The 12759-nt window shown below is 40.2% G+C and overlaps 1 protein-coding gene across 8 annotated transcripts in view; it reads left to right on the top strand.

Moving 5' to 3' along the window:
- RASGRP1 (RAS guanyl releasing protein 1) overlaps nucleotides 1-12759 on the top strand; it is a 96542-nt gene that overhangs the window by 67584 nt on the left and 16199 nt on the right. For all 8 annotated transcript variants that reach the window (XM_025197726.1, XM_025197733.1, XM_025197730.1 and 5 more), the window contains 6 exons: nucleotides 4729-4809; nucleotides 6236-6340; nucleotides 8075-8184; nucleotides 9093-9237; nucleotides 10078-10114; nucleotides 10810-10956. In XM_025197726.1, coding sequence (XP_025053511.1) covers nucleotides 4729-4809; nucleotides 6236-6340; nucleotides 8075-8184; nucleotides 9093-9237; nucleotides 10078-10114; nucleotides 10810-10956 — 625 coding nt within the window. The remainder of the gene's footprint in view (nucleotides 1-4728; nucleotides 4810-6235; nucleotides 6341-8074; nucleotides 8185-9092; nucleotides 9238-10077; nucleotides 10115-10809; nucleotides 10957-12759) is intronic.

Below are 12759 nucleotides of genomic sequence, written 5' to 3'. Positions count from 1 at the left end.
GCTGTTTCGCTTAGTGCTGTTTTGCTTTAACGCTCATTTTAGATTGATACCTGATTTCACTTAGCGTTCAGTGAGTTTCATTGCAGTGCTCGAGGTCGCCATCTTGGGTCATTAAAAACAATTGTGGTCGCCATCTTGGGTCATCAAATACTTTTGATTTTGCTTAACACTCATTTCACTTAACACACATTTTTTTCAGGAACCAATTAAGAGTGCTAAGCGGGGGTTGTCTGCAATTGTCTAAAGTTGCAATTCCCAAACTGTGCTTCATGGATCCCTGGTGGGCTAGGAGGTGGTACATGGCCCATGGACTCCCCTTCTAATTTTTGGCAATGTTGCCTAGACATTCTAGACAGTTGTAGGCTCTTTAGGGCTTTTGAGTATGTTAGAAGGTGTAACGGGATCCATTGCTGGTGGCATGGGTGGTGTCTGCTGTGGCCACTCGAATCTCACTCTAACCCTATGGTATCCCTGGTACTCCCTGTCCTCACCTGCTGTGCTTTTGATGGTACTATTATACTCTGAGAATTTGCCTCCAGAGAAGCAGTGTGGCCTTGGGTGCCCTGCTCCTTCAATCAGCACAGTCAGGGTCCGTTCTCCACTTCCCCACAGTGCTTTGCAGAGCTCCCAGCAGTGAGCTCTTTCCTCCAGCTCTGTCCAAGTCTGACTGCCTTCTGCCTCAGATGCAGGCCTAATACAGTAGCCCCTGGCTCCTCCCCCTTCTAATTAACTATCTTATTAACTGCCATCTGTTCATTACCTAGGGCTCTGCAGCCTATAACCTCTGTCTACTGCCTATTACTCTCAGTAATAGGGCTTGGCCCCTGTTACAAAGGGTCTATATGAGTGTTACTGAAATCACTATGAACTCTCGCAAAAGGTGCATTGTGAGATGTGTTGGGCTAAAAGCACCCCACCTCTTAATTAAATTGTTTGTCACCAGTAATGATGATCTGGTACTATGCTATATTGCGTGATTTCAGTATTTACTAAACCAGGGGTGCTCAACCTCTGGCTTGCACGCCAAATTCAATCTGTGGAGCATTGGAACCTGGCCCACGGGGCTCCTCCCAAGTCAGGAAATTTGGTGTCAGAGGAACAGTAGCCATTAATAAGGCCACCCTTCCCATCTCACACCACCAAATTTTGAAATCCCAAGCCCTGCACAGCCGGTTGGAGCCAGGCTGTGCCCCCTCCCTCGACATTTGGATCAGGGCTGGATTGGGGCCAGGCCGTGATATCTTCCTCCCTCCTCATTCCCCACTTGGGGCTGGGCCACAGCTCCCCACATAGGGCTGGGCCATGCCACTCCCTCCATATCTGGATCAGGGCCAAGTTGGGGCTGGGCTATGTCCCCCCACCCACAAGGCCATATTCCCTTTCCCTGTGGGGCTGAGTTGGGGCTAGATTATCCCCCTCAATGGGAGTGGATGGTGCTTTCCCTGCATGCTGGATCAGGACTACCAGCCAGATCCAGCCCCTGGACTGACTGGGCATTGTCCATCTGGCCCTCGGGGAAAAAGTTTGAACACCACTGTCGTAGACTGTCTTTGCCAGCACAGTGGTACTGAGAGGATACTGAGTTAAATCAATTGACATGCAACACAAATGTATCTAACATCCCTGAACTTTCTCCCAAAAATAGTTTTGCCAAAATAATTTTATGCATTAGTAGTGTTCGAAACTTCCATCTTTCACAATTCCAGTGCAAAACTTCTGTTACTGAAAGAACAGTAGGTGTTTTCTGAGTCTTTGTTGGCAATCTCTTGCAGTCGAGGATGATTGTTTTCCATGACTGTCTGTTTTATCTGTGTGTCTGAAGATGGTTTTTGGAGTAGGTTACACCCTATACAAACGTGATATCTGCTATAACAGCAATTTCTTCTTGAATCCCGGCAATTTCACTTGAAGTATTGTCTGTCATCAGGCTAGCCTCCTTTTATTTCAGTTTCACAGTATCATCCACCCTTTCTCTCTTTTACCCATACACTTCTGCACTTGCACATGTCAGTTTGAAGAGGCAAGTATAACTTCAAAGATGAGTGAATAATTCATAGGAAAATACCTTATTTGACACATTTGGTCTTTCCTATTTTTCTGAATGTCAGAGACTTGTTTAAGGTTGCCTGATTATTTGAAATTATTCATTATAATGACTGTAGTAATAATGTTTTAGATGTAGGCTGTTAATGAGCAGTTAGTTGCACATGTTCAGTACCTGGAACTAGAATGTATTTCTATTCCATGCTTTGTACAAATATGATGGCCATCATCTTGGCTAATACATGGGGCTAACAGAGCTAACAGCATGAGCTGCTATAGCTTGAGCTAAATCTCTTTAGCAGGGGTTGTTCTAGGTTCATATTTTCAGCAAAACAGTCACAGAGTGAGACCTGTAGGACACACTCACTAGTGCATTACATAAGCCTAACTTGTTGAATCTGATTTTTACTGTGAACACCTGCATGTACACATTAAACATTAATTCTTGTGACTATCCTCCTGTATTAGCTGAAAACCAGTGTCTAAGAACGGTCGACAAATTTATTTACTAGAATCCCGGCAGGTACAAGGATGATCCCTTTCTAAAATTGGTCATGGCAGCACCAGGCTTTTCTCTCTGTTCACAGAACCCCTCTTCGGCTCTGTGATGCAGCTACCAACGCTTCATGAACTTTGGCTAAAAACATCAGCAAAGAGCACATGGGTAAGAGCAGTGAAGCAATATACCTCTATGCCCACAGCCCCTGTGCCTGGTTTGCCAGGGCCTATTGAGGATGCTAATTCTTTTCCAGCTTCACAGCTGTTTTGCACTTCAGTTTCCCCAGCACCAGATTTTAGCTGCACCACAGTTTACCCTGGTAGTTGGGTTGTTTAGCCATCTGACTGAGCCAAGAACTCTATTTTTTCCAGGATACAGAAAGCCAGTGGAAAAAAAGGCAGAAAAATGAAAACATCACCTCTTCAAAAGGGCTGGTGTAGCCATTTCTTACCTTTATTTCAGGGGCTCACTCCTCTTCACATGGGACTCCCAAACAATCCATTGTTCAGGTCATCTCCAGCCCTCTTAAGCACATCTGATTTCCTCCTTAAAAGAGAAACTCAAACCAATCTTACCATCCTCCTGATCTCTTCTACACCAAGGGATGACTTTTTATCCTCAGCACAGTGTTAGCAGCCTACAGCTCCCATGATTACTGGATTACAAGTCCCAGAATCTTCATGCTTTTGGAAAGGTCCTAACAAGAGCAAGCTGACTCTTTACCCTGCAAAGGGGCTAAACTCATATTGTGATGGGAACTGATCACTGCCACTGCTCCCTAACATCTACCTAGTAATATGATGATGGTGATGATATGCAATGAGTGCATTGAGGTGAGATGATTACAGGCATCATATAATGATATACACTAAGTTTATCCAATAAAAACAATTCCAAGAAAGCCGTAATGGAGAGGATTCTATATAATAAGGTTAGCAACCTTTTGAATTTAAAAGATTCTGGCAGACACACAGTGGTCTGATACTCGGTCTGTGTGTGGTGCAAGAACAAAATTCTAGTCTAAGGAGAGAGTTTCCTCATATAACTGGGTATAAAATGTGAGGCTCTCATCCCACATACTGGAAACTAATAATACAGTATCCCAGCAATAATGATCATGGAGGGTGGTATATAGTATGACAATATCACATAATAAAAGCCAAAATGCATGGCTACAAAGGTGGTATCAGTGAAGCTTTTGCTTCCTTGACAACTGATTGATGTTCTGACAAAGAGTACTGCTGTGCAGGGATAAGATACTTCTAACAAAGATCAGCTTTTGGAAGAGAATCTTAGGACATCATCTGGCTAATCTGGCAATCTGGAGGGCTTTAAACTAGATTCCATTGGGGTGGCAACAAAAACCCACTGGATGATGTGTACTTAGGATAAAAAATGAGGATTGGGAAAGGGGGCTAAATTCTTGTGAACCATAATACGGTTAAACAGGTGCAAGAGGAAAAACAGCAGTTATCTTTGATGTCTGTACAGTATACTCTGTTTAAGTGCTTCAGAAAAGTTACAGGGGAAAAAGAAGCAGGTGGCATTACACTGTGTGTCAAGGATGTATATGCTTGTTCCAGGGTCCAAAAGGGAATGAGAGCTAATGAATGCAACTGTGTGAACATAAAGGGGAAATGGAACAGTAGTGATGCTATGGTGGGAGTCTATAACAGACCATCTAATCAGAGGAAGTATATGAGAGATTCTTCAAGTATGGAACAAGAATATCCAAAATGAATGAGCTACTAAGAGTGGAAATTTTAACTTCTCTGATACCTGCTGGAATAAAAAATACAGGAAAACATAAAATGTTCAGCTAGTTCTGTTTCAGAAAGTTCAGGTGTTTTTTCCTAAGCGCTATATTTGTTTTTTATTATGTCATGGGAACAACTTGTGAGCACACTGTAAACTACAGATATCTAAATGTACTTGTGTTAGTGATCATACTTGTGTGATTTTAGGCAAGCTCTCTCAGGTAATAAGAAAAGCAGATTGAAATGCTAAGATGTCAACTTGGCATCAACATCCATACCTTGAATAAGTGTCTTCAAATGCATGTTTCTGTAACAACACCTAAAATAGTTGTTAATTTTCAAGGAGATTGCAGGTGAGCCAGGAACAAATAAATTCAGGGAACAATAGTAACTGCTTAGAAACTAAACCAGTTTTATGTTCACTTTCAGCTGTCCCTCGATCTTTACTACACAGAAGATGAAATTTATGAGCTTTCATATGCTCGAGAGCCAAGAAGTCACCGAGCTGCAGTAAGAGACCTTTTTTCTTTCCAAAATTTTAACAAAATGATTTAAGGACAGTAATGTGTACCTTTAATTCCTTATATTCACTTTAATTTAAGCCACAATACATGGAGGCATGGCATTGTTTAATACATCTTTACATTACAGACAAAGTGAATATGAGTGAAGCTTAAATAGTAATCACTCTCTATATTAGAGGCCTGATTCTTCTCTTGCTTATGTCATATGCCAGTGTAACACCATTTTTTTCAATTAGCATTATTCTTGACTTTTATTAACATGAGCAGAGACACCAGTCCTTATCCCTTTGATTTTAAACATTAAGTCTTCTAAATAAATAGTTCTTGCATAATTCCAGTAATCAGATGGTAGTTTTTCTTTAAATATTTATTTGCTATTTTTATAGCTTTGTGGAAAATAAAGTAACTTATGTTGTATAAAACTGATTTACTGTTAATCAAAATATACAGGACTGAATTATACTAACAGTGGGAAAAAAATTCTTCTCCTCCCTTAAATTGGTTTAAATACTGAAAAATAGAATTATATACCACCACATTGACCATAACATATGGATTAAACAGCTTCTGCAAAGTAAAACTGTGTTACAATCCAACAGATCAAGAAGCCTCAAAGTTCCTAACAAGAGGCAAAGGAGATTAAATACTTATATGATGAAGCAAAAATACTGTCATAGAGGAGAAACTTGAATAGAAAACAGAGCCAGATATAAGCAATCATAAACCATGTGGCATCAGAGGCTCCATATTAATGCTATGCTACACCATACTAAAGCTTCATACTAAGACCTGATCCATCTAGAAAATGAGAATGATGTGTCATAATTTAGGTTAGTTAAGATTGTAAAAATATTGTGACAGATTTCAGAGGGAAAAGGGGGCAAAAAGATGGCAGATGATAGTCATCAATAAAAAAATATAAAGCACCATGCCTGTGAGGGAGTAATTACACATTTGAATTACTCCTACAGTTAACTGAGATAATCGGTAAATTGTAACAAGTTGGGAAGAGCATCTAGGAATGACTGGCCACCCCATTCAAGGCCTTCCTCTGAAATAGCTCTTAGTTTTCACTTTTTTTTTTACTACAGAAAAATAAATAGAGCAGTTTTTCTGGTGCAAATAACTAAGAAAGGCCACAGGTATGGGTTTCTATTTGAAATCTCTGGGTTTATCCTGTGAGTCATGTTTATAAATCTAACAGTGCTAAACTGTGTAGTACCCTGTGGCATCCTTGAAAAGATTTCAAGGCACCCCAGGGTGTTGTGGAACCTTGGCTGAGAATCACTGGATTAGAGGGACCATTAGTTTGATCCTCTGTAGTAATTCCTATGTTCCAATTAGCTAAGGTGAAAAACCTAGGGATTAAAAATACTTGATGTTATGATAAGTTTCCATGATATTTATTTTAGCCTTTGACACCTTCCAAACCACCAGTAGTTGCGGACTGGGCCTCAGGTGTTGCTCCAAAACCCGATCCAAAGACCATCAGCAAGCATGTTCAGAGAATGGTGGATGTAAGTATGGTCAGCCCATTTAATGTATATTTTTTTGTTTAATTTTTTAGTTGTATCTGGTAAAGTATGTAATGAGGAGCTGTGTCCTAAAAAGTTGACATATTCAAAGCTGCATGTAAATGTAATATTCAGAATACTACATTTTTAAAAGCATAATGGTAGCAGGTAACACTGCAGTGACAGTATGAAGGAAGTAATCTACTACGTACACTGTTGTTTGAGAGACTCAGGTGTTTGCATTACATATGCTTACTGATTGCTATTTTTTTTTTAATATGGTATGTTTTACAGAGGTGTTTATGAAATGTTTGGCAGTGAGAATTTCAGGTTTAAGCTAAGATAACTTTTAACTTAAAAATTAGGGCCTGATACTAACCATTACGCTGATTGGTACTCATGCATAGTACCGCTGAACTCAATGACACTTGACAGGAGCAAGGATTGTAGAATTGGGCCCATATATCTTGATTCTGCAAGATGCTTCAGTATATGAGCAATCCCACTGACTTAATTGCAACTGTGTACAGGCTCACTTTTTTTTTTACACTGAATTGAGAATGTAGCCAAGGATAAATGACTGTGGGTGACCTACACATGCAAGATATGCTACAATATGTTATATTCAGGTATTTAAAATTCATCCAGCTCTTTCTGTTAAGTGCATGTACGCCATTGCACTTGCACATGTGCAAGCAACATTACTCTTGTCCATAGCCTTGTGGAAGTAATAAGGCACTGGAACAGGTTACCAAAAGCGGTTGTGGAATCTCCATCCTTGGAGATTTTTAAGACCCGGCTAGACAAAGCCTTGGCTGGGATGATCTAGTTGGGGATGGTCCTGCTTTGAGTAGGGGATTGGCCTAGATGACCTCCTGAGGTCATTCCATCCCTAATTTTCTATGATTCTATTTAGTAAGTATTTTTAAAGAGGGGGAAAAGGGGATTTGAAGAGATGGTGGGTGCCCAGCAATCCAAAGCAAGACAATGTCAGGAGGTTTTGGGGTTTGGGAGAAGGGGAAAAAATCCAAAGAGAAAATGCATGAAAAATGGGAAATTGCATTTTTGGTGGGGCTGTGGCTACATAACGAATGGAAAGACACTTCCACCCTCCTTCCTTCCCAGTTATTTCTGCCTGGATCAGAATACTTAAAATGACAGTAGAGGCCATCAGTTCCTAGAAGGAAGGTCCCTAAGGCATGTGTGGATGTACACCTGCTTCTGCTGAAGGGGGCAGTTATATTGGCACCAATTGTATGAATGCAGATCAGGCCAGAGTGACTTAGAGAGTGAGTGAGAGGGATTTGTGGAAGAGAAGTGCCACGACAGCCAGTCAGTGGGAATTCATGGGCTATAAATCAGTACAGAATTTAACTCAAGCTTTTTAGATTTAACTTGTTCTTTTAATGCCAATCAAGAATGCATAATGTTTCTGAAGACTTAACCAGGGCAGGCAGTGAATATGTTTTTTGAATTGTTTTCAAGGAAACAATTCAAAAAATTGTTTTTTTTAAAGAAACAATATGAGATTTTGTTTTGGACTCTCTCTTTCATATATACACAGACGCGTACACGTGCACACATACTCAGTATGAATCCAAAACAAAGTCTGGAATTGTGTATGAGTATATAAATAAACAAATAAAGAGACTATGTGTACACACACACACACACACACACACACACGATGATTTGGCTGCCACTGCTTCATTGTAATTCTGTTATTATCTTATCCAGTCTGTCTTCAAAAATTATGACCATGATCAGGATGGATACATTTCTCAAGAAGAGTTTGAAAAGATTGCAGCAAGCTTTCCGTTCTCATTTTGCGTAATGGACAAAGACAGGTGTGTGCCTGCGAGCTTCTCTTTTGCATTTGCTTCTGCATTTACATTTTGTAACAGCTTTTTATTATGACCATTACATATTAAAATTGTCCTGCCCCCTCTAAGACTGAAAGCAGAAACATAACTCACTGAAGCATTGTTTGGGGTAGTAGTAAAGGGCATACCTACCTATAGCAGTACTAATTAGTTCTGTGCTGTATGACAGACTGATATGCTGCAGACAGATTTTAGTATAATATCTTAAAGAATATTTTATTGAGCAACGTTAAGTACTAATATATTAATTATACTGAGCATTTTTCTAATGTAAAATCATTAGTCTCTCAGGACATGGTATTCAAGAAAATGTAGACAAAAATACCCTTTGAAGCAGATCAGTGAACTTATGTTTGGCCACAATGATTGTACATTAACCCAGACATTCCTGAAATGATGGAAAAAGGCATTACTTGAAAGTTCTCTTGCCTGCAAAGGCTTAACATCCAGAGGCTTAGGGAAAATGAAAATTTGGCAATTCTAGAAACACTTATTGTGTATCTTTCCTCCTTGTTCTTCAAAAAACCATTCTCTGCATTGCATTAGAGATTGTAAAGAACAGTTTGAATTCAGAGTGAAATGAACGATTCCTTCTGTTCCTTCTTTGTTTCAGTAATTGTACACAGCTTTATGAAATGGTGAGGTTGAATCTCACATGAAGCTATTTTGCTAATTCTTACAGACTGCCTTTTAATTTGTATATAAACAAGTTCCTGAACAGTTTGGCAGTGTTATTGATTATTGTTGACATTTATGGCCATGAAAAGGATTGCAATTACTGTAAGCAGGGGGTGAGAGAAGACGTAGTTTACTTTCCTTGTGCTGCTGGAAAAACAGGGTCCCAATTAACCATTTCTCTTGTTTATTTGCAGGGAAGGTCTGATTAGCAGGGAAGAAATAACAGCTTACTTTATGAGGGCCAGCTCCATCTATTCTAAATTAGGTCTTGGCTTTGCTCACAACTTCCAAGAAACCACTTACTTAAAGCCTACGTTTTGCGACAACTGTGCTGGATTTGTAAGCTTATTTTTAAGTAAACTGTATTAATGTCCATAAGCACAATGCTGTTTTGTTAAACTCATACTTAAACATTTTATTATAAAATCCTGAAAACTTATAATAATTTCCACAGGCTTCAGGCTATTAACCATGTTTCAAATTTGTTTCAGCCTCTTTCTCTTTGCAATATTTTTACTACTACTTTAATATTCCCTCTACTCTGTTGTGCTCTTTTGGGTGGCAAAGTGGCAGGGTTTCAGGCTGTGTCACTGTCAGGCAAGAAATTCCAACTTGGAGACTCTTAGTCCCTGATGCTGTTGGAGTTAGTCCTGTCGAGTACAGATATAATGCACTTCCTGGCTAGCAAGATTGGGCAAACTGTGCACCACTATTCCCCAATAACTGATCTTTGAGATCAACGCCATGCAATTATGGGATGATTATGCTCTGCTTCAGCAGCCGGGGAGCTGACCTGGAACACCTGAACTACTCCAGAATCTCTATGGAAAATTTATCTAAATTGCAGTGAATTCAAATTCTATGCAAGCATGTACCATTGCAGACGAGGGACACTAGATTTAAACTAAAGTATTTTATTTATGAACTCTGAGCAGCAACAGGTAAAAGTTCAGCCTGCCACCTGATTAATGCTTCTGCTGCGGAGGTGAATGGCACACATTTCTGATCAGTACCCTTTCTGTTAGACATGGGCAGAAGGCCAAGATTTGCTGGCACAGAATAAAACAATTGGGTGGGGCTTTTGTCATTTTGTTATGCTTTTTGCAGGAAATCCTACATACCCAGATTACCTGAAATATCTTAATACAATTACCCTTTTTTTGTTTGTTTGAATTCCAGCTATGGGGAGTCATTAAACAAGGATATAGGTGCAAAGGTAATTACTACTTTTATGCTCCACCCATTTAATGCAGTTTAAAGGTGATCAAAACAAGAAAAGAACCCCAGACTTTGATTGTCTGCTGATATTCCTTCACTGATGCCCCTACCTCTGTCTGTCCTTGCTAGTGGGCAGATCCCAAAGACATCTGTGACATAAGAAGCCCTAGCATGACAGCTGAAGGAGGGGTAGATGGCCCGGAGTCTATGTGAAGTCACAGAACCCCAAAAGCCCCCCCCACCCCTTTTGTAAACTCCGCAGGATTCACAGAGTGTAGGGGTGGACTCTTTTGTCCCACAGGAAAGCAAACCCAAATCCTGACTAAACTGCATGGGGAGAAGGGGAGATACTTGACAATGGAATTCTCACAAAATTTTCCTCACCCAAGTGCCTGCCTTCCTACAGGCTTTTGAATGAGAGAAGACAATTTGATGCTTTTTTATTAAATCCTAGTTAATACCACTGTATTGTGTTCCGATGGAATATTTACCATTGGATAGCTTCAATATGAAAGTGGTTTGACTAGTATAAGGCACAGGGATGCAGCAGGGTCTACATGTAACCTGTGGTTTCATATGGTGTCTGAATGCGGAGTGTAAGAGGAGGTCTACTGCTTCCTGAAGAGATATAAGACCTGCTTTCAGATGCAGCAGCAAAACCACTAACACATGCGAGACTTGTTTTGTTTACAGACTGTGGAATGAATTGTCATAAGCAATGCAGAGACCTGGTTGTATTTGAATGCAAGAAAAGGTCCAGAAGTATGTCTTCAGATAACAGCCCAACTTCTGCGCTTGCTTCTAGCCTCTGCCCCATAGGGGTCAAAGAACAGTTCCATGGTAAGTTCAGATAACTAAGTTCAAAATGATTATTACATATGGGACTCATCATGTTCCACCTTAAGAAGACTTTTTAATTAAATATCTTTTTTTTTTGTGGATTAACTCTGGCTAACCATTTTGAAAACCAGCTGTAAGCAAACCTTGCTTTGGGTACCTCTCAGCCTGCCCAGAATATTGCTAAATTCTACTCAACCTAGAACTGCTGCTCCTAGTTCGGTCTGGGTCATTCCCTGAACAGAGGCCTCCTGTCTTGCTGAACTGTATAGTGAACAAATTGTTGAACAGAGACATTTTCAAATTCTTGTGAGTTTTAACTCAAAGAAAATCTGAATATAGATGCCTAAAAATGAAAGACTGATGGGTTAACTCATTGTGCCATCTTGTGTCTTAAGTGTGCTCTAGTGTTTATCCCATGGCAGGAAGCGATTGCTACGTTAAACAAGTGGCTCATAGTTAGAACTTTGAACTAAAATTTCGTTTTTGTGTTTCTAATTTTAACTCACATGTTTATCTGTACATCAAGAAAGTAGAACTGTAATTGCATTAGGTTTCTTCACTTTCCCAGTTGAACTCATAACACCTTAAGCTAGACTAACCCTTTAATATTAGTTCTTAGCTGTGCAGATCTTTCAGTGCTTTTACTGACTTCTCATGCCCACATTTTCCTACCTATCTTGACCAAAGAAACATGGTTTAATCTTAGATTTCACCATTGAAATATCCAAAGGCAGACATGCTTCTCTTGAATGAAGCCAGGGGCTCTTCCTTTTCTGACTCGTACCTTCTGATGTGCCTTTCTTTTTGCACATCTTCTATCTGCAAATCTACCTGTCACTGCATTCTCCTGCATCAGTGCCTCAGCTGTACTAATTCTTACCTGTGCCTCCCTTGCCTTCTCGATGGTCACCTTCTGGTCCACCTTTCCATATGCCAGCTCATGCAGATACTCATCTCTACCTAGTCCCACAATCAAAGGACCAGAGCTACAGCCTCAAATAATTCCACCAGCTCTCCATTCATTTAAAAGAAAAGCCATAAATTGTTGTTCCTACTTTCTAGTGTCACATTTGCCACAGTCAGATAGTGTATCAGACACACCTCTTTTCTTTCCTCTTTCCACATACATGTACAGATCTAGTTGCAGCCTCATTTTATCAATATTCATAATCTCTGAGCTGTTGAAGAAAATTTCTTTGCAACTTGTGTAACTTGCATCTCTCTGAACCCTGCAACCCCGTATCTCTCCTGCTTTCATTTATTATTTTAACTTTGGAACTGATATCAACATCTCTAAAGAATTATAGAATTAGCTTTCTAACTTATAGTACTTTTTGGTAATTATAGAATTATTAACTTATACTCAAGGAAGGGCACTTGATGCCCAAAAGATTTTCCAACAGCTCTCCCAACTATGCAGTTCGTGCAGCAAAACATATCTGTCATGCCACTACCTATCCAGTGGTTAGTCTGTAGAATACCCAAAGCAGACTCTCCACCTTCGACTCACCTGCCATGACTTGATGTTAATAGAATTCTAAGGAGGGGTTAAGTGATGTATATACGGATGCCCCCATTGGGGGTACTCACGGTTTTGATTCAGTCGATGTTGGGGCTTTGCTTCCCCTACACCCCATCTACACGCCACCCATCGATGTTGAGGCTTGTGGTGACTTTGGCCTTATCCAGTCTCGGTATTTGTCCACTGATGTCCCATATCCACTTCCCCTGTGGATTGCTGCCTGGGCCAGATGGGGTCTCCCTGGGCCTCTTATGGCCAGCTGCCTGTTCCCTGCCCTCTAT

The sequence above is a fragment of the Alligator sinensis genome, unplaced genomic scaffold, assembly GCF_000455745.1.
Source record: "Alligator sinensis unplaced genomic scaffold, ASM45574v1 scaffold262_1, whole genome shotgun sequence".
Classification (NCBI taxonomy): domain Eukaryota; kingdom Metazoa; phylum Chordata; order Crocodylia; family Alligatoridae; genus Alligator; species Alligator sinensis.
The sequence above is the reverse complement of the archived record's forward strand: the minus strand, read 5'-3'. Positions and strand labels throughout refer to the sequence as shown.